Consider the following 26,529-nt stretch of genomic DNA (forward strand, 5'->3'; position numbering starts at 1 on the left):
GAACATCTCTCTGTCTATCTTTTTGATTCACCTGAACTGCCACTGGTGCTTGGCCCTTCTTGGCTATCTCAACACAACTCATGGATTAATTTGTCTCTAAAGGCACTCCAAGAATAGGAATTGGTATGCCTCTCTCCCTATCTGGGTCCAGCTCAAGCTCCTTTTATCATATCCCCTCCTGTACCAATAGCTAGTGTGGACCTGTCTGGTGTTCTAGTTGAAAATTCTGACCTTCTTGTAGTTTTCAGGAAGAAGAAGGCCTCGACACCAGCCATACAACTGTGCCATTGACTTTGTCCCCCCAGTACTAGTCGTTCCTGGGCTGGCACTTTTCCCTCTCTCATCCTGAAATGGTGTCCATGGAAGAGTACATTGGCATTGGCCTTCGGGTTTATCTGTCCATCAGCCTTACCAGCAGGAATGGGCTTCTTTTTTATGAGCAAGAAGGATGGCAAGCTCTGTTTCTGCATTGATTATTGGCTCTTCAACAACATCATGGTGAAGAACCGCTACCATCTTCCCCTGCTACGCTTAGCATTCGAACATCTCCACAGAGCAACCGTATTCCCTGAGGTAGATTTGTGCAATGCTTACAACTTGATTCACATCCAATGATGGGATGAGTGGAAGACAGCATTCAACACCTCCACTGGCCACTACGAGTACCTTGTGATACCATTTGGTCTGCCCAGTGCCTCTGCTGTTTTTCAGGTTCTGGTCAATGATGTATTCTGGGGCATGTAGAATCAATTAGTCTTTGTGTAGTTGGGCAACATACTTATCTGTTCCCACTCTCACCAACAATACATCCAGCATGTCCAGAGGGTTCTCAGACGGCTCCTAAAGAACAAACTTTATGCCAAGCCAAAGATGTGTGAGTTCCACAAATAGCAGGTGTCATACGTTGGCTACATTTCACCCCTTCCAGTGTTCAACTGGACCTGTGTAAAGTACAGTCAGCCACAGACTGGCCCGAACCATCAATGGTCTACCACCACTGCCCCAGTGCTGCGACACCCAGACTCATCCTGTTCATTCATCATTGAAGTTAATGCATGTGGTGTCAGCATTACTCTCCCTGCACACTTCACTTTATCAGTTTCACCTCTGTGCTTTTCTTTCCTGTCACTTGACTCCTGCAGAGTGCAACTACAATGTTTGGAACTGAGAACTCCTGGCTGTCAAGGAGGCCCTGGAAGCATGGCGACACTGGCTGCAAGGAGAAGACCACCCTTTTTTTGGTATGGTAGGCCTCAAGATTCTCTCCTACATTTGTCACGCCAAGAGACTCAACTGTCGTCAAGCCTGTTGGGTTCTTTACTTCACTCACTTTCATTTCACCCTCCTGGCTGCAAGCATACTAAGGCTAATGCTCTCTCCTGCCAGTCTGACATCTCCAAGGACAATAGCAATCCAGAGCCCATCCTTCATCTCTCATGCATTACTGCTCCATTGATTTGGGGAATAGAAGCAGAAGTGACAGCTATCCAACAGGCTCAGGTGGGGGATATCCCAACCCCCTGTTTGCCCCTGCCACTCTGTGCCCCAGTGCATTGAAGTGGTTCACTCTTCCTGTCTGGTTGGCTACACACAGATTCAGCAGACACTGGAATTCATAAAGAGATGATTTTGGTGGCTGTCTATGTCCCAGGATGTCCAGGACTTTGTCTCTGCCTGTCCCACCTGTGACCGGAACAATACCTCACATCAATGCCCTGCTGGTCTGCTCTGCCCACTGCCTGTGCCTCACTGGCCAAGACTCACCTCTCAATAGATTTCATCATGAGTCTGCCTCTATCTGACGGGAACGCGAACATTCTGGTAGTTGTAAACTAGTTCTCCAAAGCAGCCCACTTCATTGGTCACCCCAAACTCCTGTCAGTTGTTGTTACAGCCACCCTCCTGTTCACCACATGTTCAGGCTGCACAGCTTCCACTCAGGACATAGTGTCTGATTGAGGACCTCAGTTCATGTCCCATTTTTGGAAGGCTTTCCCTTCTCTTTTAGGAGTCGCAGCCAGCCTTTCAGCAGGTTTACGGTCCCAGTCCATTGAGAGAGTGATTCAGGAACTGGAGAATATTCTGCACTGCATGTTTCTTCCAAACACATGACCTGGAGCTCCCAACTGATTGCCCACAATAGCTTCCTATCAGTCTCTACCCGCATTTCCCCCTTTGAATGCCCAAAATAATTTCAGCCTTCACTCTTCCTTGACTAAGAGATTGACGTGGAAGTTGCTGAGCAGTTGGTCCAATGCTACAAATGCATGTGGGGGTGGGTCAGTTCTTCTCCGCTGTACATATAGAAACAAAATGCCCAGCAGGCCAACCTGCTCCACTAACAGTTGAGGCCTCCGAAGGCAGGACAGAAAGTCTGGCTGGCATCAAGAGATCTTCCTTCAAAGGTTGAGAACTGCAAGTTGGCCCCACGCCTCATGGTACCATTCATAGCGGAGAGGGCTATCAATAGAGCCTCCTACAGACAGGGCCTATGAAGATTAACCCAGTGTTCCATGTTTTCCAGCCCAAGCCGGTGACTTCCACCTTCCCCCTCCCCACACTGCTTGGTTGATGGTCCATGGTCTATTCTGTTGCAGCACCAGAGGGCAGGAGGGAAGCTGAGCAGGATCAGAAATTACACTCGTAGGTATACATGTTCCAACCAATTAGTGTTTCATTGTGATGGTATTTAACTCCCTTCCTTTCATTTCAGTCTTATATGCTCCCTGCTTACTTCAGTCCTCATTCCAGGAAAAAAGGCTACAGTATAGATTGACGCTGTAAAGGAGCAAAATTTATTTAGTATTAAGTTACTGCTTCTGAGCAGCAATGTCTGCATTAGATTTCAGTTTGAGAGTCTTAGTTAACTGAACTCTTATTTTCCTTTTGTTCCGCACAATTCTTATTGAAACTCAGTGAACTGTTCAGTCTGCTTCAGTGTCTCTCCCTCTGCACTTGGGCCATCACTGCACATCCCTGTCAGTGGGCAGATGAGAGTACAGAGTTGGGTTGAGTTACTTTGGACACAACGACATCACGAAGCTGAGCAGGAGGTTCAATCATCGCAAGCTTTTCAACTAGTCCACATTCCTTTCTGAGTGTCTGAGTGAGTATGTCAAGTGTTTGATAGTTTAAAGCACTATCTCATTCTCTTGCATTATATTTTTCTTTGTGTTTGAATGTTCTCCATTGTAACATTAATTCCTCATGCCATAGAAGCAAGCAGTTCCATCCATTGTGCTGTGCAAGTTGACAGAGCAATGCTATTAGCTGCAATGCTATAAATCTGTTTGGAGAATAGTCAACACCTTTATTCTTTCTACGAAGTGAATGTCAGAACACCCTGCTGCTCTGTAATCCACCTGCAATTTCTTTATCCAATCTCCTCTTCTATCTTCTACAGACTCCCTGCTTTCTCAACACTACTTGCCTCTTCACCCATCTTTGTATCATCAGCAAAGCCATCAATTCCATCATCCAAATCATTGACATATAATGTGAAAAGAATTGGTCCCAACACTAATTCGAGTGGAACACCACTAGTCACTGGCAACCAACCAGAAAAGGACCCCCATATTCCCATTCTTTGCCTCCTGTCAGTCAGCCAATCTTTTATCCATGCAAGAACTTTTCTTGTAATGTCATAAGCTTTAATCTTGTTAAGCAGCCTCAGGTGTAGCACCTTTGCAAATCCAAGTAATCAACATTCACGAACTCTCCTTTGGCTATTCTGCCTATTATTTCCTTAAAGAATTCTAACAGATTTGTCAGGCAATATTTCCCCTTAAGGAAACAATACTGTTTTTGGTTTATTTTACCATGTGCCTCCACGTACACTGAAACCTCAGTCTTAATAATAGACTCCAACATTTCACCAACCACTGAAGTCAGGCTGGTCTGCAATTTCCTGTCTTTGGTCTCCAGCCCTTCTTAAGGAGTGGAGTGACATTTGCAGCATGGTGGTGTCATGGTTACGTGCCAGCAGTAAGATCAGTGTTTGATTCCTGCTGCTGTCTGCAAGGAGTTTGTATGTTCTCCTTGTGACCGCGTGAGTTTCCTCTGGGTGTCCTGATTTCCCCTCACATTCCAAAAGACATAGAGTGCTAGAAAGTTTGTGACTCCTGTGGACTTATCCCTTTTTTGCATAAATATGACCTAAAATATGGTCAGATCTTCACTGAAGTCCTGAAACTAGATAAAGATAACCAAATTAAATAACATAAAAACATTATTTCTGTTCATTTTGTATTGAGAAAAATGATCCAATATTTATATCAGGTGTTCCAATCAATGAGATAAGATTGGAGGTGTGGGTTGTAGAAGTGTTCTGCCCTATAAAAAAGACACACAAAGTCAGGTTACTGACAGAGCTTGCTCTTCTCAAGGAAGATTTTTTTATGTACGCCATGCTTCGATCAAAACAACTTTCAGAGGACCTTAGAAGAAGAATTATAGAGATACGTCAAGCTGGAAATGGCTACAAAAAACATTTCTAAAGACCTGAGTGTTCATCAGTCCATAGTAAGAGAAATTGTCTACAAATGGAGGATATTCAGTACTGTTGCTAATCTCCCCAGTAGTGTGCATCCTGCAAAGTTCACACAAAGAGCACAACTTGCAATGCTGAAGGAGGTGAAAAAGAATCCAAAAGACCTGCAAAAATCGCTTGAACTTGCTAAAGTCTCTGTTCATGTGTTTACCATAAGAAAAACATTGAACAAGAATGGTGGTGATGGAAGGAAACCAAGGAAAAAATCACTGCTCTCCAGCAAAAAAATACATTGCTGCACATCTCAAGTTTGAAAAAGACCATCTGGATGTTCCACAGCACTTCTGAGACAATGTACTGTGGACTGATGAGACAAAAATTGAACTTTTTGGCAGAAATGCACATTGCTATGTTTGGAGGAAAAAGGACACTACACACCAATACCAAAACCACATCCCAACAGTGAACTGTGAAGCACAGTGGAAGGTTTGGGGCTGCTTGGCTGCCTCAGGGTCTGGACAGCTTGCAATCATTGAGGGAACAATGAATTCAAAATTGTAACAGGACATTTTACAGGAGAATGCCAGGGTAGCTGTCCATCACCTGAAGCTTAATAGAAGTTCAATAATGCAACAGGACAATGATCCGAAAGACAACAACAGAATGGTTTAAAAAGAATAAATTTCATGTTTTGGAATAGCTGAGTCAAAGTCCTGACCTTAATCCTATAGAAGCTTTGTGGAAGGAGTTTATGCAAGGAAGCCCACCAACATCGCAGTGTTGAAGCAGTTTTGTAAGGAGGAATGGCCTAAAATTCCTCCAATCCGATGTGCAGGACTGAAATGTTTGGTTGAAGTTACTGTTGCACAAGGGGTCACACCAGTTACTGAAAGCAAAGTTTCGCATACTCTTTCCAACAAACACATGTAATATTGGATCATTTTTCTCAATAAATAAATGAACAAGTGTAATGTTTTTTGTGTTATTTATTTAATTGAGTTCTCTTTATCTAGTTTTAGGACTGCGTAAATATCTGATCACATTTTAGGTCATACTTCTGCAGAATTCTACAGGGGTCACAAACTTCCGAACACACCGTATCCACCTATGGATCAGTTCCTCATTCCCTGCTATGGACTGCTTTTGAATTCTTTCAGGTGCCTGCAACAATAACAAATCTGGTAAAACACTACTTCCAGGATCTGCAAGTTTGTCTTACAACATCAGACTTCACCACAGCTTGGCAACCATTGGAAGTAGGCATCATGGCGGGATGTACCATCTCCCCATTGGTCTTCACTATGGCAATGCAGCTCATTATCAGAGCCTCAAAATAGGTTGTGGGAGGAAAACGGCTACAGCTTGGTCAAAGGTTATCACCGATACAAGCCTATATGGATGATATAACAATACTGATGACAACTGTTCCCTGCACCAAGAGACTTCTGGAAAAGCTTCATCAAAACATCACATGGGTGAGGATGAAGATCAAGCCCAGCAAGCACAGAAGCATCTCCATTGTCAAAGGTCAAGTCATGGATCAAAGATTTCATATTGACAGAACACCTGTCCCAACTGTGTCAGAAATGTCAGTGAAGAGTTGGCTTGATGGTATGATGCTAAGCTCAAGGACACCGAGCAGTTTAAACAACTCAAAAAAGATACCATCATGTACATAACTTGCATCAACAGACCTGGCTGCCAGGAAAACTCAAGCTGTAGTGCTTCCAGTTCGGCATACTCCCAAGACTCATGTGACCTTTAACAGTGTATGAAATCCTCATCAACAAAGTGGAAAAGCTCGAAAGAGTGATCAGCACACATGCTTCTGCAGGTTGCTCGGGATTGGAAAATAGACGTGGACTTGGGAAAAAAATCTTGTGTTTCCCCCAGGTATTACGGCTACAATACTCGGGCCAGACATAGTCCTGTGGTCCACATCAGCCAAGCTGGCATATGTTGTGGAATTAACAGTACCATGGGAAGATGGTGTTGAAGAAGCTTATGAGAGGAAAAAGATCAAGTACTCTGAACTGACAACTGAAGCTGCCCAGAACGGCTGGAAGACCAAGATTTTCCCTGTAGAAGTGGGATGCAGGGGATTCGTGGCTACATCTACGACCAGTCTATTGAAGATAGGGGTGAGGGGTTATTCACTCCAACAAGCAATCAAGTCCTTGTCAAATGCAGCAGAAGAAAGCAGTAATTGGATTTAAATTAAAAGGAAAGACAACAACTGGGCTGCAAGATGAAGGGTATGGAACTGAGGGGGGTGTATCTGGGATGCCAGGTAGCACCATTGAGTACACTGGAAACGTTGTGGGCTTATCAACGAAATGTCAAAGAAGGAAGGTGCCCACCTGATGACCGTGATGAGGTACCTCCCCTCCTTGTCACCACTCCAACCACACTGCCAACATCAAGAGTGCCATAGGGATTGAAACATCAAGTCCTATTAGCTCTACAGTGTGAGTGAGTTGTGGGCATATTATGTTGGTGCCACAAGCACGGTGACACTTTCAATCCTTGCTGATTTGATTTGACACAAACAACAAATTTCACTGTATCTTTTGATGTACATGTGACAAATAAAGCTAATTTTAATCTTTATATGTATTCCAATGAGGGGCTGGCAGTCCTGCAGATCTCTCACTGAATTTACAGATGAGTTAAAGATCTTCAAAACCATTGCTTACAAAATTAAATGAAATTTCCTCAAATGTTCCTCTTCTAGTTGTAAGAAGCTGCATTTGGTTAGGAACTTCTGCAGAACCAGGCTTGTTCCTATATCTTTCTCCTCTGTGTTGTTCCAAGTACGGACCCCAGTCAGGAGCTGAGGAACAAGCAGCAGCAACTTTCTGTGGAAAGGAAAGTGAAAAGTTTCCTATTTTTATTTGATGGTTTCTCAACATTAATTCCTAACAAGATAAAGCCCACAGTTCTAATTAGATTTAATTATCCTTCTGAAATATTACACTCCCAGGTTTAAACTGCAACTTCACACAGCACACAGCTGGTGAAGTTGCGACCACCCAGGTCTAGTGATTCAGGTTCAATCCAGTGCTAATTATGTGGAATTTGCATGTTCTCCCTCTAACTCTGACTTTACTCGGAATGGTCCAGTGTCCTAACACACCCCAAAGACTAGTAGATTGGTAAGATAATTGGGCACTGTAAATTGTCACTAATGTGTAGGTGAGTGGCAAAACCCAGGAAATTGAAAGGATTGTAAAGCACTTTTAAAAAATGTGCTTGATGGTCAGCATGGTCTGTAGTAAATTACTCCAAGGTTTAACCAGGCAATACACAGGCAGAGAAGGCACTAATCAATTGAAGATTGTTGAGCAGTGTGGGCTGAATCACCTGCAGCTCAACATCGCTGAGACAAAGCAGTTGGTGGTGGACTTCAGCAAGGTGAGGGCACCCTGTGTTCCCATCTCCATCAAGGGAACAGATATGGAAGTCATCTGGGGCTACAAATAACTGGAAACTCACCTGGATAATAAACTGGACTGGGCTAAAAATACTGGGGCTCTGTATAAGAAGGGACAGAGCTGTGGCTGTATCTCCTGAGGAGGCGCCAGTCATTCAACATCTGCAGTACTATTCTATGCTGTAGTCTGCTGGGGCAGCAGGGTGAGAGCAGCTGATGAAGGAAGATCGATAAGCTCATCAGGAAGGCTGGTTGTGGAACTGGATTCCCTGGTGGTTGTGTCTGAGTGGAGGATGCTGCAGAAGCTACGGAGCATTATGGACAATCCCCCTCACTCCCTCCATGAAAACTGGACAAACAGAGGATAACAGATGGTAACAGACTGATTCCATCAAGGAGCACCACTGAACGCCACAGCCGATCCTTCCTCCCTGTGGCTATAAGGCTCTACAACTCCTTCTCCTTAACTGTATAACTGTATGGTTTCATCTGTATTTTGCACTATTACTTTTAAATGCACATTTTGTATTTTTAAAACCTCAATGCTTATATTTTGTATTTTAAAGTATATATTTCTGATTGAGTAACCTTACAACAATAATGTCCTTCGGGACAAATAAAGTTTTATCTTATCTTATTACTGCTCAAAGTATTGCAATAGATGATGACAAATGAAATTAGTAACATGCTCTTTGCCAAAACTAGGGCATCCAGATCACATTTCTCTACCAGCTAATTCATTTTTCCTCTGATTAATAGCTCTCCACAGAATTAGAGAAATGCTACAGAGTAGAAACGATAGAGACATGCAATACAGAACCAGGCCTTCAGCCCTTTCAGTTTGCAACAATCATCAAACACCTATCTCATACTCTCACATTCCAAACTATCCCTTTCTGACTAGCAGAGTGGTTTGGATTCCACATACCATGGCGATCAGGGTACTTGAGATCCTTCATACCCAGGGTGTCCGGGTGATTGAGATTCTCATACCCAGGGTGTAAGAGTGATTGAGATTCTCATACGCAGGGTGTCGGGGTGATTGAGATTCTCATACCCAGGGTGTTGGGGTGATTGAGATTCTCATACCCAGGGTGTCGGGGTGATTGAGATTCTCATACCCAGGGTGTCCGTGCGATTGAGATTCTCATACCCAGTGTGTTGGGGTGATTGAGATTCTCATACCCAGGGTGTCGGGGTGATTGAGATTCTCATACCCAGGGTGTCCGTGCGATTGAGATTCTCATACCCAGTGTGTTGGGGTGATTGAGATTCTCATACCCAGGGTGTCGGGTGATTGAGATTCTCATACCCAGGGTGTTGGGGTGATTGAGATTCTCATACCCAGGGTGTCGGAGTGATTGAGATTCTCATACCCAGTGTGTCCGTGCGATTGAGATTCTCATACCCAGGGTGTTGGGGTGATTGAGATTCTCATACCCAGGGTGTCGGGTGATTGAGATTCTCATACCCAGTGTGTTGGGGTGATTGAGATTCTCATACCCAGGGTGTCCGTGCGATTGAGATTCTCATACACAGGTTGTCAGGGTGATTGAGATTCTCATACCCAGGGTGTCGGGGTAATTGAGATTCTCATACCCAGGGTGTTGGGGTGATTGAGATTCTCATACCCAGGGTGTCCGTGCAATTGAGATTCTCATACCCAGGGTGTTGGGGTGATTGAGATTCTCATACCCAGGGTGTCGGGTGATTGAGATTCTCATACCCAGGGTGTTGGGGTGATTGAGATTCTCATACCCAGGGTGTCGGGGTGATTGAGATTCTCATACCCAGGGTGTTGGGGTGATTGAGATTCTCATACCCAGGGTGTCGGAGTGATTGAGATTCTCATACCCAGTGTGTCCGTGCGATTGAGATTCTCATACCCAGGGTGTCGGGGTGATTGAGATTCTCATACCCAGGGTGTCGAGTGATTGAGATTCTCATACCCAGGGTGTCGGGGTGATTGAGATTCTCATACCCAGGGTGTTGGGGTGATTGAGATTCTCATACCCAGGGTGTCGGAGTGATTGAGATTCTCATACCCAGTGTGTCCGTGCGATTGAGATTCTCATACCCAGGGTGTCGGAGTGATTGAGATTCTCATACCCAGTGTGTCCGTGCGATTGAGATTCTCATACCCAGGGTGTTGGGGTGATTGAGATTCTCATACCCAGTGTGTCCGTGCGATTGAGATTCTCATACCCAGGGTGTTGGGGTGATTGAGATTCTCATACCCAGTGTGTCCGTGCGATTGAGATTCTCATACCCAGGGTGTCGGGGTGATTGAGATTCTCATACCCAGGGTGTCGGGTGATTGAGATTCTCATACCCAGTGTGTCCGTGCAATTGAGATTCTCATACCCAGGGTGTCGGGGTGATTGAGATTCTCATACCCAGGGTGTTGGGGTGATTGAGATTCTCATACCCAGGGTGTCGGAGTGATTGAGATTCTCATACCCAGTGTGTCCGTGCGATTGAGATTCTCATACCCAGGGTGTTGGGGTGATTGAGATTCTCATACCCAGGGTGTCGGGTGATTGAGATTCTCATACCCAGGGTGTTGGGGTGATTGAGATTCTCATACCCAGGGTGTCCGTGCGATTGAGATTCTCATACCCAGGGTGTTGGGGTGATTGAGATTCTCATACCCAGGGTGTTGGGGTGATTGAGATTCTCATACCCAGTGTGTTGGGGTGATTGAGATTCTCATACCCAGGGTGTTGAGGTGATTGAGATTCTCATACCCAGGGTGTCGGAGTGATTGAGATTCTCATACCCAGTGTGTCCGTGCGATTGAGATTCTCATACCCAGGGTGTTGGGGTGATTGAGATTCTCATACCCAGGGTGTCGGGTGATTGAGATTCTCATACCCAGGGTGTTGGGGTGATTGAGATTCTCATACCCAGGGTGTCGGGGTGATTGAGATTCTCATACCCAGTGTGTCCGTGCGATTGAGATTCTCATACCCAGGGTGTCAGGGTGATTGAGATTCTCATACCCAGGGTGTCCGTGCGATTGAGATTCTCATACCCAGGGTGTTGGGGTGATTGAGATTCTCATACCCAGTGTGTCCGTGCGATTGAGATTCTCATACCCAGGGTGTTGGGGTGATTGAGATTCTCATACCCAGGGTGTAAGAGTGATTGAGATTCTCATACCCAGGGTGTTGGGGTGATTGAGATTCTCATACCCAGGGTGTCGGGGTGATTGAGATTCTCATACCCAGGGTGTTGGGGTGATTGAGATTCTCATACCCAGGGTGTCCGTGCGATTGAGATTCTCATACCCAGTGTGTCCGTGCGATTGAGATTCTCATACCCAGGGTGTTGGGGTGATTGAGATTCTCATACCCAGGGTGTCGGAGTGATTGAGATTCTCATACCCAGTGTGTCCGTGCGATTGAGATTCTCATACCCAGGGTGTCTGGGTGATTGAGATTCTCATACCCTGGGTCTCTGAGACTTGTGATATTTTGACTATTGGTGACTTCTTCAAAACCTTGGTGAGATTTAATGAAGATTTGACCTTATATAAAGTGTAACTTCATGTCCTGACTAACTCATACAACTGAAGTATATTTCATGAACTTTGATGAGATGACCCTGAGGCAAACTCATCTGGAAGGATCTGCTGGGAGTGCGCACGAGCAGCAGATGGAGGCAGACAGAGCTTTTCTGCTTCTGTTGTTCCACATTTGGCTTTGGAGCAGTTAATGTGATTGTGAACGGTCAATTCTCCCTCCATCACTGAGAACCTCCCTGCTTTGTCAACCTCACATTCTGCTGATGGCTACCGAAACACCTGCGGGTGATCCACCTCTTGGTTAGAGAGCCTCTGTCACTCCTGGGCTGCACACCGGCAGATGAACTCAATAAACCAGAGTGAGCTTGGTGACTGTGGTCAGACAGAGGAGGGAGCAGGCTCAGCTGAGGCTGAGGCATGAGGAACATCTCTGCCACCTTTTGGCTGGAGAATGGGAATCTCTGAGGACAGAATTGTTCAGTGACTCTTCCCTGAACTCTAGTTGGATGGGCTTTCTTGGCCAAAGATCTTCTGTCCACTACTTTGTGTCCTTCCTGGCATCTTGGACATCTCTTTGAACCACCCCTTCCTCCTCTTTTTGAAGATGAAGACCCAAAGATGGCCACTAATGGGCCCATTTATGTCAACCATAAGCAAGACCTGAAGAGTTAACTGGAGTTTTCAGCTCTGCCCCAACCACACTACGATAGTGAGTTCATGCACTTCTGTAGATCAACCTGAATACTTAACCAAATCCCAACAATCCTAAAAATCCATAGATATTACCAACTGCCATCCATGCCTTGATCCAGCACTGGATGACTCTGTGTCAATCAATCCAGTGAGTAAAACATCACCCTCAGGCTCATTTCATGGATTTATTCTTCAGAAGATTTCAAGATGTTCACTCACCTGGGACAATGTTGAGCCCTCTGCTTGGGCAACTCTCATAATGGCAATGACAGGAATCCACATAATGCACAGGATGATCAAAAACCAGCCAAATGGTGTTGCCCAGACGGGGTACTCCGTGGATCCATATGATGGAGGAGCAAATGTTACTAAAGACCAGGTTAATATTGCCTGTTTAAATGATTTCACAAAGTTCAGAAATTCTGAGATTGGTTATCTTAAGTTTAAATCAGTGCGAGATGTGAACTCTTACCAGCAGCATGCATGGTGAGATGAAACACCAGCAGACTCTCCACCACAGCCAGAAGAGACAATTCCTTTCTCCAATCATCATCTCAATGTCCTTGATGAATCTGTTTACCCCTGTGGACAGCAGGAAATCAGAAAATCTCAATTACTTGTTTCTCATGATGTATAGATGCTGTAGAAAGTGTCAGCATTTAAAACTCATCTTTGACAATTGTTGAGAAGGTGATGGTGAACCATCTCCTCGACCTGTGATGTTGTAACATTGAAGTTATAGTGATTTGAAGCAGCCAAAGTAATTTAAGAATATCTCATTGCCATGAATTTGGAGCATTAGACTGGGCTCAGTCAGGGCACCAAATTCTCTTCCCCAAAGCTTATTAACCAGCTGGATGCTTTCTTTCATGATTCTCACTTAACTAACCAAATGATGATTTGCTGAAGCCATGGTGGAAGTTAAACATTTTTCTCCAGATGCTTTGTTCAAGTTCTGGATCATTGATTCAGTCATTTAACATTGTTGCTGCCATTCCTGTTTTTCCCTGCATTTTCTGTGAAGAAGATAAATGGAAGCAGAGGCTAGTCATTCAGTCTGCTGTGGTTGGCCATGAGTCTTATTCCTATCTTCTGGCATCATCTCCACATCCAAAGGTCTGTTGTCGTTACCTTGAATATGGTGCCAGCAGTGACCAGAAGCTCATCTGGACCTGCCACATTATCCTAACCCTAGAAGGAGAGCAGGTCAGACGCTGGATATCCTCTGGTGAGTGGCTGCAAAGCCTCTTCCATTAGCTACAAAACACAGATTGGGAATGTGATCAAATTCTCTGCATTCTGAGTGAAGCTCCGGCAATAATCATCTAGAACACTATAGCACAGTATGGGTCCTTCTGCCTATGATGTAGTGCTGACCTTTATACCTACTCTAAGATCAGTCTAACCTTTCCCTCCTGCATAGCCCTCTACTTTTTTATTATCGATGTGCCAATCTAAGAGTGTCACCCAGTGTGGATATGGCTCAAGTGCGGAGTGAGAGACATTGAATCAGGTTGATAGTTCACAGACTTTAATGCGAGCATAGTTAGGGGGAAAAGAAAACAATAAACACTAGGCCAAACAGGGCTGTTAACTAAAACTCTCAAATGGAAAACGAAGCCAACACTGCAGCTGAAATGAACAGCTAAGAATAAAATGAATACCGCTAGTCTTCAGAGTCAGTTGACTTGACAGTCCAATTTCTCATGCAATGCGGAATGCAGGCAGCGAAACATTGCTGTGTCCAAGTTTCAACAAGTACTATGACGGAATGAATGGAGTTAAATACTATCACAATGAAATAATAATCAGCTGACACATGCATATTCACGAGCACAATTGCCGAATCTGCTGCGCTGCCAAATCCATGGTTGTGACAGGGGCACCACAGACCTGTGTCCGCTGGAAGACCCAGATGAGGGACTTGTCCAAGATGTCCTACAGTGATGCTGGTAGACAAGTGCCGTGGTGTGCACTGCCAATATCGGAGCCAAAGACTTCCATGTAGAGACAGCAACAAGAGCTTTTACAGAGGTAGCTTGACCAGGTGACACCGTGACACAAACCATTCTCAAAATGAGGACCCTCCAGTTGGAGCTAATCAGGCATCTACTTCAACAATAAAACTAACACAGAATCCCTGAGTCTATCAAAACAAACTTAACCTTAAACAGAAAGCACCAGGAAACTGCATTACAAAGAGCGAGTTGCTTGAAAAAAATGCAAGGAACTCTTAAACCATCAATAACTGTTGTTAAGCAGTTCAGGTGCTCTAAAAACATCAGAGCCCAATGCTCCCTGATGCCCTGCACAGGCCTGAAGTAGTCACTACAGGACCCCCCTCTCTATAACTGGCACTTGATGGCCCAGGAAGACCTGGACTGAAAGACCTGGGAACCCCAACAGACTGAGATTAAGAAACCTCAGGTGGGGCTGAGAGGGAGGCTTGGGAGTGCTTGAGATAGGGAAGACAATGAAAAACCACAAACACATTGAATAAGCCTTGGAAACTACCTGAAAAAAAACCCTGGGATCACAGAGAAAAGTCTTGGGAACCTTGAAACCTAGAGAAGGAACCTTTTCAAATCTTACAGTGTTTTATCTTCCATAATTTTTTAGAGGCATTTAGGATATACTCTCAATTTTACACATCAAGACAGCACAGACTGGTTTCTTTCATCGCTAAGCTAGCTGGTTCTCTGTAGATCTGTTTAATTTGCTCCAAGAAATTTCACTTTTCCCAGTCTGTACTATGACTTTCATCAAGAGGTTAACAATACTCTTGAAAGGGTTACTTTACTTATGTATTTGCTCACTCCAGCCAGAGATCAGCTTTTGGAGTAGGGCTCTTTCAGAATTTACACTATTGACTTGAATGATGATTTGTTGAATCAAGCGATAAGCTTGCTTGAAGCGCTCATTTGTTATGCAGACCTGAGTCATAGGATCACAAAGCTGGGAACCTGGGTATAAGTAACTTGAAAAGCTTGGAATGGATACCAGAGAAACTCAATGTTAACTCAGGACTCTCGGAATGTAGAATCAGGACATGCACCGAGAATAGAAGGCACCCTGTTCGCAAGCCACCCATGTCAAAATGTAACTGTTCAAACTTTGCTAGATCCATTAGTTGGCAAGATCTTTCTGTCACGCTGGAGACAGAAACAAGAGTTTATACATAGGAATTCCAACAGAACACTGTTGCCTCGATGGATCACTCTGACCAATGAATTTCATGGCCAAGGTCAGCTGCTCTCTCTCCGCTGGGTCCATCTTTGTGTGGTTGAGACTTGCTGTCAGCAGGTTCATACATGGCCCAAGTGTGGAGTGAAAGACACTGAATCAGGTTGATAGTTCACAGACTTTAATGTGAACAGTGTTAAAGCAAAAAGAAAACAATAAATGCTAGGCTAAGCAGGGCTGTTAACTGAAACTCTCAAATGGAAAACGAGGCCTACACTGTGGCTGAAATGAACAACTAAGAATAGAATGAATACCGCTAGTCTTCAGAGTCAGTTGACTCGACAGTCCAATTTCTCAGGCAAGGCAGAATGCAGGCAGGCAGTGAAGCGTTGCTGTGTCCAATTCTTAACAAACACTACGACGGAATGAATGGAGTTAAATACTATCACAATGAAATAATAATTAGCTGACACATGCACATTTACAAGCACAATTACCGTATCTGCTGCACTGCCAAATCCGTGGTTGTGATGAAGTGTTTCTTAAATACCCCTACTACACTACTGGCAGGGCGTTCCAGACACTTACAAGGTAACGACAACAGATCTACACACTGTGTAGAAAACATACCTCTGACATTCCTCCCTGTACTTTTCATCCAATCACCTTAAAATTGTGTCCAGAGCACTGGACACTGGAAATTATCTACAGAACATTGAGGGAAGGATACAGTCTTCTAAGTGATGAAATATCATTCTGTATCTCTGATAATTGGTGACCACTTTCCTGAAATATCAAACTCTGGATTCTCCTTCTAGGAGGAATATCTATTCAGCACCTACCCCAGCTCCTCTATGTTTCAATGAGTTCAACTCATTCTCTTAAATTCTGTGTGACAAATGACAATCCAAAAGCAAAACACAACAGATGCCAGGAATGTGTAATACTTACAGATAACATTAGAAATACACAGCGGCCTGGCAGCAGCTTTGGGGAGAGAAACAGAGCTGATGGATCAGGTCAATGGCCTGCCATGTGAAATTCATTGTCTCAGGAATCAATCTAGTAAGTGCTTGTTACTCTCCCTCCCAAGCACATGCATCCTTCCTCAGACAGGGAGACCACAACCACATTGAGGTAAACGAAGCAAGTTCAGTGGGTGTGCGGCTGCTTCCTTCTCCCGTCTCACTATGGCCTTGTGAGGAAGAGAAGAATTTTTTTTCCTGACCAACAATCTTTAGATTAAAGGTAAATGTACATCAGAACACTAGCTAATTTGTTTTCAGTGGTCAGTATGATCTCTGGACTTTAATTAATTGGTTAAATCATCGTTAGTTAAACTAATCGTTAAATTAGTTTCATCGTTTTTTTTTCCCTTCCTAGTTTAACACCATACTTACCATAAATCCAGCTTAGGCCAATGAGTTCCAGCAGGGCGATTGTAATGAGAATCCATCCAGTACAGAAATAATCTATTAAATTTAACCAGTAAACTCCACCCTAAAATGAAAATGAAAATGCTGCATGAAAAAACATGGCCTTCAACTTTCAAAATACAGGACTAATGGGATATAAATACGTGCACAAATATCCAGAATAAGTCAGCCACTAACGTCTTTCTGTTCCCTTATGCTCAGTGCTGATTTCTAGATCCAACAATAATTGGAATGGGAATGACAAAACAGCACATCACTCCAGATGTGATCTCACTAATACAAAGTGACCCTCTGTAATGCCCTTGCTATGAAAATTGCTGTCTGATCTTAACCCCTGAGAACATTGTCCTCATGATTTTAGTGGCCTGTCCAAGAAAACACCTCAGGTTTCACTGTCACATACCCCATGACCAGGTTAAGAACCAGCAGAGATGGAAAACACTTTGGAGTCTGGTATTAGACAGACAGACATACTTTACTGATCCAGAGGAAAATTGGGTTTCATTACAGTCGCACCAACCAAGAATAGTGTAGAAATATAGCAATATAAAACCATAAATAATTAAATAATAATAAGAAGAAAATTATTCCAAGCAGAAGTAAGTCCAGGACCAGCCTATTGGCTCAGGGTGTTTGACACTCCAAGGGAGGAGTTGTAAAGTTTGATTGCTACAGGCAGGAATGACTTTCTATGATGCTCAGTGTTGCATCTCGGTGGACTGAGTCTCTGGCTGAATGTACTCCTGTGCCTAACCAGTACATTATGGAGTGGATGGGAGACATTGTCCAAGATGGCATGCAACTTGGACAGCATCCTCTTTTCAGACACCACCGTCAGAGAGTCCAGTTCCACCCCCACAACATCACTGGCCTTACGAATGAGTTACCGGAAACTAATAGAGTTTATTAGTAAACTAAGCAATACAGTACTATAAAATGCAAATATATGAAACAGGTTAGCAATGATATATACAGAAGTGTAGAAATAGGAACCAAAACCAGGCTCTTTCAGAGCTAGGGGTAAATGGATACAGTCTTATGATATGTTGAAGAGAGTTCAGTTCAGTTCAGGTCGAGGTAGTTGTTTGAGTATCATTGGAGAGAGAGAGAGGTGATGAGAGGTGAAGCCGTTGCCGTCAATCTTCCCATTGTCTTCCTGTTGGGATCACTAACTATGATCATACCACGTACGACCGTTCTTCAGTGGTGGACCTGTCACGCAGGCGAAGGTGGACACACTAACAGTTCCCCACCAGTCGCACCTTCTCACACTGTGAGCCACTGATCGATTCCCCGAATCGATCCTCCAAACCCCCACACCTTCACGTGGGTACACAGAGCTCGTTCAGTGTCCCGTGGTGTGTCTGCCTGTGTCTTAGCAGACCTGCTTTTTATCTCCACATGCTGGACACCGGCTGTCCATCAACCGGCTCCTCCCTGCTGTCGCTGCAGGAATCTTAACAAGCAGGCTAAAGTGGGGGGATGTCATGTGATGACGTAGGATCAAGATGCGGGAATCCAGCTCTCCCGTAAAAAATCAGTAAATTAATGTTTAAGTGAAGAAAAGTTAGTAAATACTTTCTAAAAGTTACTTATAAACTACTCCGGATTGTTTCAAACTATGTCTCATAAACAGAAGATGAAGAAAACTACTACCATGAAGACAACGCAAGTTGGAACAGAATCAGGGCCCACTGCAGCCAGAAAACCGCGGGCTCAGGTACATTTTACCTCCGGTGATACAGAACAGGAAACTGCAGCAACATCGACCATTTCTAAAGAAAAAGACCAACAAGAACTGTGCAAACGTGAAGGAAGGAGCATGCACAAACGCGAGCAACCTGAACTACAAATCCCAGTTACAATTGAAACCGGAAGTGAAAGTGAATCTGAGGCAGATTCAGATTCTCTGGATAAATCAGATGAAGATTGAGGTAAAAGTTTTTCTGGAAATATAAAAAAAACTTTGATGCAAATAATGCATAAATTAGAAAAATTAAATGCATTAAAATAAATTAAAAAATGATAAATATGCAGATTATGTTTGATAAAATGATAAAAAGGCAGGAAAAAATGGAAAAGAGAATTATAGACTTGGAAGCCACAATGGAAGACATGGTTGAAAGAATGAATAAAATGGAAGATAATATCTCTGCCTGGACATCAGAAAGAAAACAATTGTTGGAAAAAGTGGATAAGCTTGAACATTTTAGCAGACGGAACAATATTAAGATTGTTGGACTTAAAGAAGATATAGAAGGAGAAGATCCAATAATTTTTTTTCAAAAATGGATCCCTGAAAACTTGGAAATGGAAGAAGAATCTCTAATTGAAATTGAAAGGGCTCATAGAGCCTTAAGATCAAGATCTCAAGCTGATCAAAATCCATGATCAATTTTGATAAAATGCTTAAGATACCAAGATAAAGAAAAGATCCTGAAGGCGGCTGCCCAATGTGCCAAAAAGAGAAAAGGGCCATTGATGATAGAAGGGAAAGTAGTTCTTTTCTATCCTGATATAAGTTATAACCTTTTGAAGAGAAAGAAGGAATTTAACCCAGTGAAAAAAGCTTTATGGGAAAAGGGTTATAAATTCATAATGTGTCACCCAGCAACACTGATAAATTTTTTGGAGGATGGAAAAAAAAGATTTTTTACCAATTATCGAGAAGCGGAAGAGTTTGCACAAAAACTCCCAATTATTCGCTAACTACACATAGAGATTTCCAAGCGTAATGGATTAAAGATGAAGACAGGGACAGTGAATGGAATTGATGGACATTTAAGGATGATACGGGGGAAAAAGGCAAAATTTGAGAAATATTAATTGAGAGTAGTATTTTTTTTCTTCTCATATATATACTTTTTTATGTCGCGGGGGAGCTTTGGATCGATTGCTATGGGATTCACGTGTGTAATCATGGCAATTACCATGACCCGCACAACGGGGGGGTAATGTTGTGTTCTTTTTTATCCACAACATTAGTAGGGGGGCATTTTGTTTTTTTCTTTATAATCTATTTTTCTTCTATCTTTCTTTCTTTGCCTGGATGATCGGTGGGGACACACATAGCAACATGGAGAATTTAAAAAATATTCCCCAAGGTACCACGAAAGTTGAAAGATTAGGTATTATTATAGATTGGAGTAACCCAACTAAAAATAATGACTAATTTACTGAATTTTTAAAGTTTTAATGCTGATGGGCTTAATGGACCGGTGAAAAGAAAAAGAATCTTAACATACATTAAAAAAATGAAAATAGACATAGCTTTTTTACAAGAAATACACTTAACAGAGATAGAACATCAGAAATTAAAAAGAGATTGGGTTGGAAATGTTATTGCAGCTTCATTTAATTCAAAGGCGAGGGGAGTTGCAATTTTGGTTAATAAAAATTTACCAATTAAAATACAAAATGTATTAATTGATTCGGCGGGGAGATATGTAATTATACATTGTTAATTTTTTTCAGAACTATGGACTCTTATGAATATTTATGCACCAAATGAAAATGATGTAAAATTTATACAAGAGGTCTTTTTGAATTTGGCAAACTCACATGACAAAATGTTAATAGTTGGAGATTTTAACTTTTGCCTAGATCCAGTTTTAGATAGATCAACAAAGGTTGTCACAAAATCAAAAGTAGCAAAATTAACTTTATCATTGATGAAAGATTTAAATTTGATTGATATATGGAGAAGAATTAACCCAAAAGAAAGTGATTATTCATTTTATTCAAATAGACATAAAACTTATTCAAGGATAGATTTTTTCCTATTAACAACAAATATTCAAGACAGAGTGAAAAATATGGAATATAAAGCAAGAATATTGTCAGATCATTCTTCTTTGATAATGACAATGATAATGATAGATAAACAGGAATGAATTTGTAGATGGAGATTTAATTCAATATTACTAAAACATCAAGATTTTTGTGTTTATGAAAAAGCAGATTCAGTTATTTTTTAGATACAAATTCACATTCAGTTGATGATAAATTTATATTGTGGGAAGCAATGAAGGCATATTTGAGAGGTAAGATAATAAGTTATACTTCTAAAATTAAGAAGGAATATATGATAGAAATAGATCAATTGGAAAAAAAGATTACAAAATTAGAAAAAGAATCTCAAAGATATATGACAGAAGAAAAACGAAGACAACTTGTTAACAAGAAGTTACAATATAATACACTTCAGACATATCGAACAGAAAAAGCAATTATGAGAACTAAACAGAGATATTATGAACTAGGTGAAAGATCACATAAGGTTCTTGCTTGGCAGTTAAAAACAGACCAGACTTCTAAAACGATAAATGCAATTCGAACAAGAGTAAATAAAATTACTTATAAACCTTTAGAAGTTAATGAAACTTTTAAGAATTTTTATTCTGAACTGTATCAATCAGAATCACAAAATGATAATGTCGAGATAGAAAGGTTTTTATCACAAATAACTCTTCCAAAATTGAATTCGGAAGAACAGAAGGGATTAGATATGCCTTTTACATTAAAAGAGGTCGAAGAAGCTCTAGGATCATTTCAAAGTAATAAATCCCCAGGAGAAGACAGTTTTCCGCCTGAATTTTATAAAAAGTTTAAAGATTTATTAATTCCTCCTTTTATGGAGTTAATACACCAAGCGGAAAGAATGCATAAAATTCTGGAATCTTTTTCGACAGCTATTTTAATAGTATTATCAAAAAAAGATAGAGATCTTTTAAAGCCAACATCATATAGACCTATTTATTTGTTAAACACTGACTATAAAATAATAGCAAAAATCTTATCTAACAGATTATCTAAATACTTACCAAAATTAATACATATGAATCAAACAGGATTTATTAAAAATAGACAATCGGCAGATGATGTAACTTGGTTATTTAGCATAATTCATTTGGCTCAAAAGAGGGAGGAAATGAGTGTGTCAGTTGCTTTAGATGCAGAAAAAGCATTTGATAGATTGGAATGAGATTTTTATTTAAGGTATTGGAAAAATATGGATTAGGAGTATCCTTTATAAAATGGATTAAAACCTTAAATACTAATCCCAAAGCTAAAGTAGTGACAAATGGTTAAATTTCAACACCATTTCAGTTAACAAGGTCAACTAGGCAAGGTTGTCCATTATCGCCTGCTTTATTTGTGTTGGCGATAGAACCATTAGCTGAATTAATTAGAATGGACCCAGATATTAAAGGTTTCAGAGTTAACCAGGAGAAATACAAGATTAACTTATTTGCTGATGATATTCTGCTTTATTTAACAAACCCATTGTACTCATTGCGTAAATTATCCTCTAGATTAGAAGAATATGGGAAAATATCAGGCTACAAAATAAATTGGGATAAAAGTGAAATTTTACCTCTTACTAAAGGAGATTATAGTCAATATCGATTAATAACTCAATTTAGATGGCCAATAAATGGTATAAAATATTTAGGTATAAGAGTTGATAATGATATAAAGAACTTATATAAATTAAATTATTTACCATTATTGAAAAAAATTCAAGAAGATCTTGATAAATGGATGATATTACCAATAACATTAGTAGGTAGAGTAAATATTTTAAAAATGAATATATTCCCTAGATTACAATACTTATTCCAATCACTACCAATACAATTACCCCAGAAGTTTTTTCAAGAGTTAAATACATATATGAGGAAGTTCCTTTGGAAAGTTAAGATGTCAAGAATATCGTTGGAAAAATTGACATGGAAATTTGATCTAGGAGTGTTACAACTTCCAAACTTTAAGAATTATTATAAAGCAAATCAACTTCGATTTATTGCATCTTTTTTTGATAAAGATAAACCTGCATGGATTAGAATAGAACTAGATAAAATAGGAGAAAATACACCAGAAGATTTTATATATAAATGGGAATCTAAATGGATACAGGAAAAGAAAGAATCTCCTATATTAAAACATTTGATTGAGTTATGGAATAAGATAAATGTTGATGATGAGATAAAGAGATCTTTAATTCAAAATAGACTTATTCCTTTTACAATGGATAATCAACTTTGATATAATTGGTTTCAAAAAGGGATTAGATATATAGAAGATAGTTTTGAAGGAGGTATATTAATGTCATTTGATCAATTAAAGAATAAATATAAAATATCAAACAACACTCTTTTTTGTTACTTCCAATTAAGGGCTTATTTAAGAGAAAAATTGGGTCAAACAATGTTATTGCCGAAATCTAATGTAATAGAAACTTTAATTCAAAAAGGAAAAACTAAAAAAATTATTTCTTGTATGTATAGTTTGATTCAAAAACAGGCAATTAAACAAGGAATCCATAAGTCAAGACAAAAATGGGAAATTGACTTGAATATTAAAATTGAAGAAACAAATTGGTCAAGACTATGTCTTGATAGTATGACAAATACAATAAATGTCCGGTTAAGATTAGTGCAATATAATTTTTTACATCAATTATATATTACACCACAAAAATTAAATAAATTAAACCCAAATTTATCTGATTAATGTTTCCGATGTAACCAAGAAATTGGTACTTTTTTACATTCTACTCGGTCTTGTTCTAAAATTCAACCTTTTTGGACAAATTTAAGAGTTTTACTGGAACAAATTATTGGAACACAACTACCACATAACCCAATATTATTTTTATTAGGCGATATTGAAGGGATAAAACCGAAACCCAAATTGAATAAATATCAGAAAGAATTCATAAAAATTGCACTGGCAGTAGCCAAAAAGTCTATTGCAGTTACTTGGAAATCGGATTCATACTTAAATATAGATCGTTGGAAGAATGAAATTTCCAGCTGTATTCCATTGAAAAAATTACTTATAATTTAAGAGATAAATATGAAACATTTTTGAAAATTTGGTGCCCTTATTTACAAAAGACAGGATTAAATATATAGGTGCTCCGAAGATAAAATAATTGGTTATTTGGGGAAAGAAAGAAATATATATACTAAAGTTATTATGTACTCCATGGAGCATGTGGGGATCTTCCAATATCCAGGCATTCTTTCTTTCTTTCTTTTTTCTTCTTTTTCCTTTTCTTTTCTTCTATAGGGATGTTGGGGTGGGGGTTAAGCGGAGGGGGGAAGGGTAGATAATTTTTTTTTCTTTCTGTAATCATTTGAAAGCTCAATAATTTTTTTTAAAATGCAGGCTATAGTGTCCTTGGAGAAAAGGTAAATAATCAGCCGAGGAGCCATAACATTAAATTTTGTCTGTCTCTCTCTCACATCTGCGCCAGATGCCTCCCCCTCTCTCTCTCAATAGCAGCACAGGTCAATAGGGTCAACTCCAGACCCCATCTCAAACTCTGTTTGAAACACATCACGTTTCCTACATTGTCTGTATTGTCATTTAACCAACTCAGCTTTCTCTCTGTTCACTCTCATATTACATTTCCCTTCACCAAACTGCCCTATGCAGTTGGCACATCTAACCACCACTGAGGAACCCTCTTTAATCAATCTTCCTTCAATCATTAACAGAGAAACAAGTATCCCTTCACTGAGTTATTGGATTATTTTGTAATGGTTTCAAAACCTGAGCTTCTATTACTCATTAATGAAATGTAGCTTGCAGCGCAGGATGGGAATTACCTGATGTGACTTCTCAAATTATCTTCACAAACTTGAAACAGTATTTCTAAATCCCATAGTTCAGCTGCTGTCACAGTTCTATTGACAAAAAACTTCTGTACCTCTATTCTTCCCCCAGGCTCAACATCTTCTGACTGGTAACATCTATACTAATAAATGAATCTTAAGTATTGAAACATAGAACATAGAAAACCTACAGTACAATACACACCCTTTGGCCCACAATGCTGTGCTGAATATGTACTTACATAGAAATTACCTAAGGTTACCCATAGCCCTCTACTTTTCTAAGCTCCATGTACCTATCCAGGAATCTCTTAAAAGACCCTATCGTATCCGCCTCCACCACCGTCACCGGCAGCCCATTCCATGCACTCACTACTCTCTGCGTTAAAAACTTACCCCTGACATTTCCTCTGTACCTACTTCCAAACACCTTAAAATTGTGTCCCCTCATGCTAGCCATTTCAGCCCTGGGAAAAAGCCTCTGATTATCCACACAATCAATGCTTCTCCAAATACTGGTTCCCATTTACACCATATCAGCATTGTTGTCTTTTTGGAATCAAACACTTCTAATTTAATGAACACCATGGATCCCAATGCATGAACTCAGTAATTTCTTTAAGAATAAAAATAAAAACAGGAGTTGCTGGAAGAATCTCAGCATTCAGACGGGATGTGAAAAAAAAAAGTATCTGTTCTACTCCAAGACCCTTTGACAGACAGTTCTCATGATGGATCCTGGACCCATAAAGTTGACTTTTCTCAAATGCTGCCTGACCTGCTTTTCCAGCATATTCTGCTTTTATTTCAGATTTAAATCATCTTTTTTTTTTGTTTTCAGTCACTGAATTTTATTTAATTTCTATCAGATGCTGCACAATAACAGAACAATCCTCAGCAGCAGGGAGGGAGTAGAGGGGAAGGGAGAGAGGCCTCAGAATCTACAATAATGTATATCGGCTCAATGCTGGAAGGAATATTCTCACTTACCAAGGGCGCAAGCAGGTCCAGTAGAGTTGAAATTAACAGATCAGTAATTTATTTTTCTTCAACTCCAATCCCCATTAGCTTTGACTCTCTTTTTAATCAAGAACTTATTAACCTCCACTTTAAATAAACACAAAGACAGTCTGTGGCACTGACTTTCACAGATTCATGACTTTCAACCTCCTAATCTCTGTTCTGAAGGGACATGCTTTTGTCCCCTCTGGTCCAGGACTCTCCTACAACTGGTAAAATCCTCTCCATGCCCATTGTATCCAGTCCTTTCAAAGCTATGACTGGAAAAATCCTCTCCATGTCCACTATATCCAGACTATGTTGCTGGCAAATGTACAGCCTCTAATAAATAAAATCAAAGATCTCAGAGCTAGGGTGCTGTATCAGAGGGACATTAGGACTGTGTGTGTCCTACGTTTCACGGAATCCTGGTTAAGCCCTTCTGTACGGAATGCAGCGATTCAGATTGACGGGATCACTATACACACTCAGGATAGGACCATCAAGTCTCTGAAAGCAGAGATGGGAATGTATGCCTGATGATCATCTCCTCTTGGGGTACAAATGTATTGTCCCAACTCGGCTCAGCAGACCTGGAGTATCTTGCAATTAAGTGCCGTCCATCTGCCACAGGAAATATTTGCGATCATTTTGGTAGCGGTGTACATTCCACCTCAGGCCAATGTCAAGCAAGCTCTGGATGATCTGAGCAATGTGATCAACATGCACAAAACTACACACCCTGATATCTTCAATATCATTTTGGGAGAATTTAACCAGGCCAACTTGAAAAAGTCACCAAATAATTACTATCAACAAATCCCTTGTAGCACCAGAGGAAACAACACACTGGACCACTGTTACACCATCATCAAGAATGCCCACCATGCTATTCCATGCCCTCACTTCGGGAAGTCTGATCACCTGGCGGTACTTCTACTCCCTGAGTACAGGCAGAGACTGAAGACTGCAGCACCAACAGTGAGGACCAAGCAGCTATGGACAAAGGAAGCACAGGAGCGCCTACAGGACTATTTTGAATTGGTGGACTGGTCTGTATTCAGGGATTCCTCATCAAATTTTGATGACTATGTACTGAGTTCAATAAAAACCTGTGTGGATGAGTGTGTGTCTATGAAAACCTG

At 40.9% G+C, this 26,529-nt stretch overlaps 1 protein-coding gene across 10 annotated transcripts in view; it reads right to left on the reverse strand.

Moving 5' to 3' along the window:
• The window catches only part of LOC140734531 (sodium- and chloride-dependent neutral and basic amino acid transporter B(0+)-like), a 117,120-nt gene that overhangs the window by 22,234 nt on the left and 68,357 nt on the right, over window positions 1–26,529 (reverse strand). For 8 of the 10 annotated variants that reach the window (XM_073058622.1, XM_073058618.1, XM_073058620.1 and 5 more), the window contains 4 exons: window positions 16,725–16,824; window positions 12,614–12,723; window positions 12,361–12,531; window positions 7,186–7,347 (listed from right to left, as the gene is read on the reverse strand). In XM_073058622.1, coding sequence (XP_072914723.1) covers window positions 7,186–7,347; window positions 12,361–12,531; window positions 12,614–12,723; window positions 16,725–16,824 — 543 coding nt within the window. The remainder of the gene's footprint in view (window positions 1–7,185; window positions 7,348–12,360; window positions 12,532–12,613; window positions 12,724–16,724; window positions 16,825–26,529) is intronic. The other 2 variants (XM_073058621.1, XM_073058627.1) reach the window with 2 other exon arrangements.

The sequence above is a fragment of the Hemitrygon akajei genome, chromosome 10 (assembly GCF_048418815.1).
Source record: "Hemitrygon akajei chromosome 10, sHemAka1.3, whole genome shotgun sequence".
In the NCBI taxonomy this organism is placed as follows: Eukaryota; Metazoa; Chordata; class Chondrichthyes; order Myliobatiformes; family Dasyatidae; genus Hemitrygon; species Hemitrygon akajei.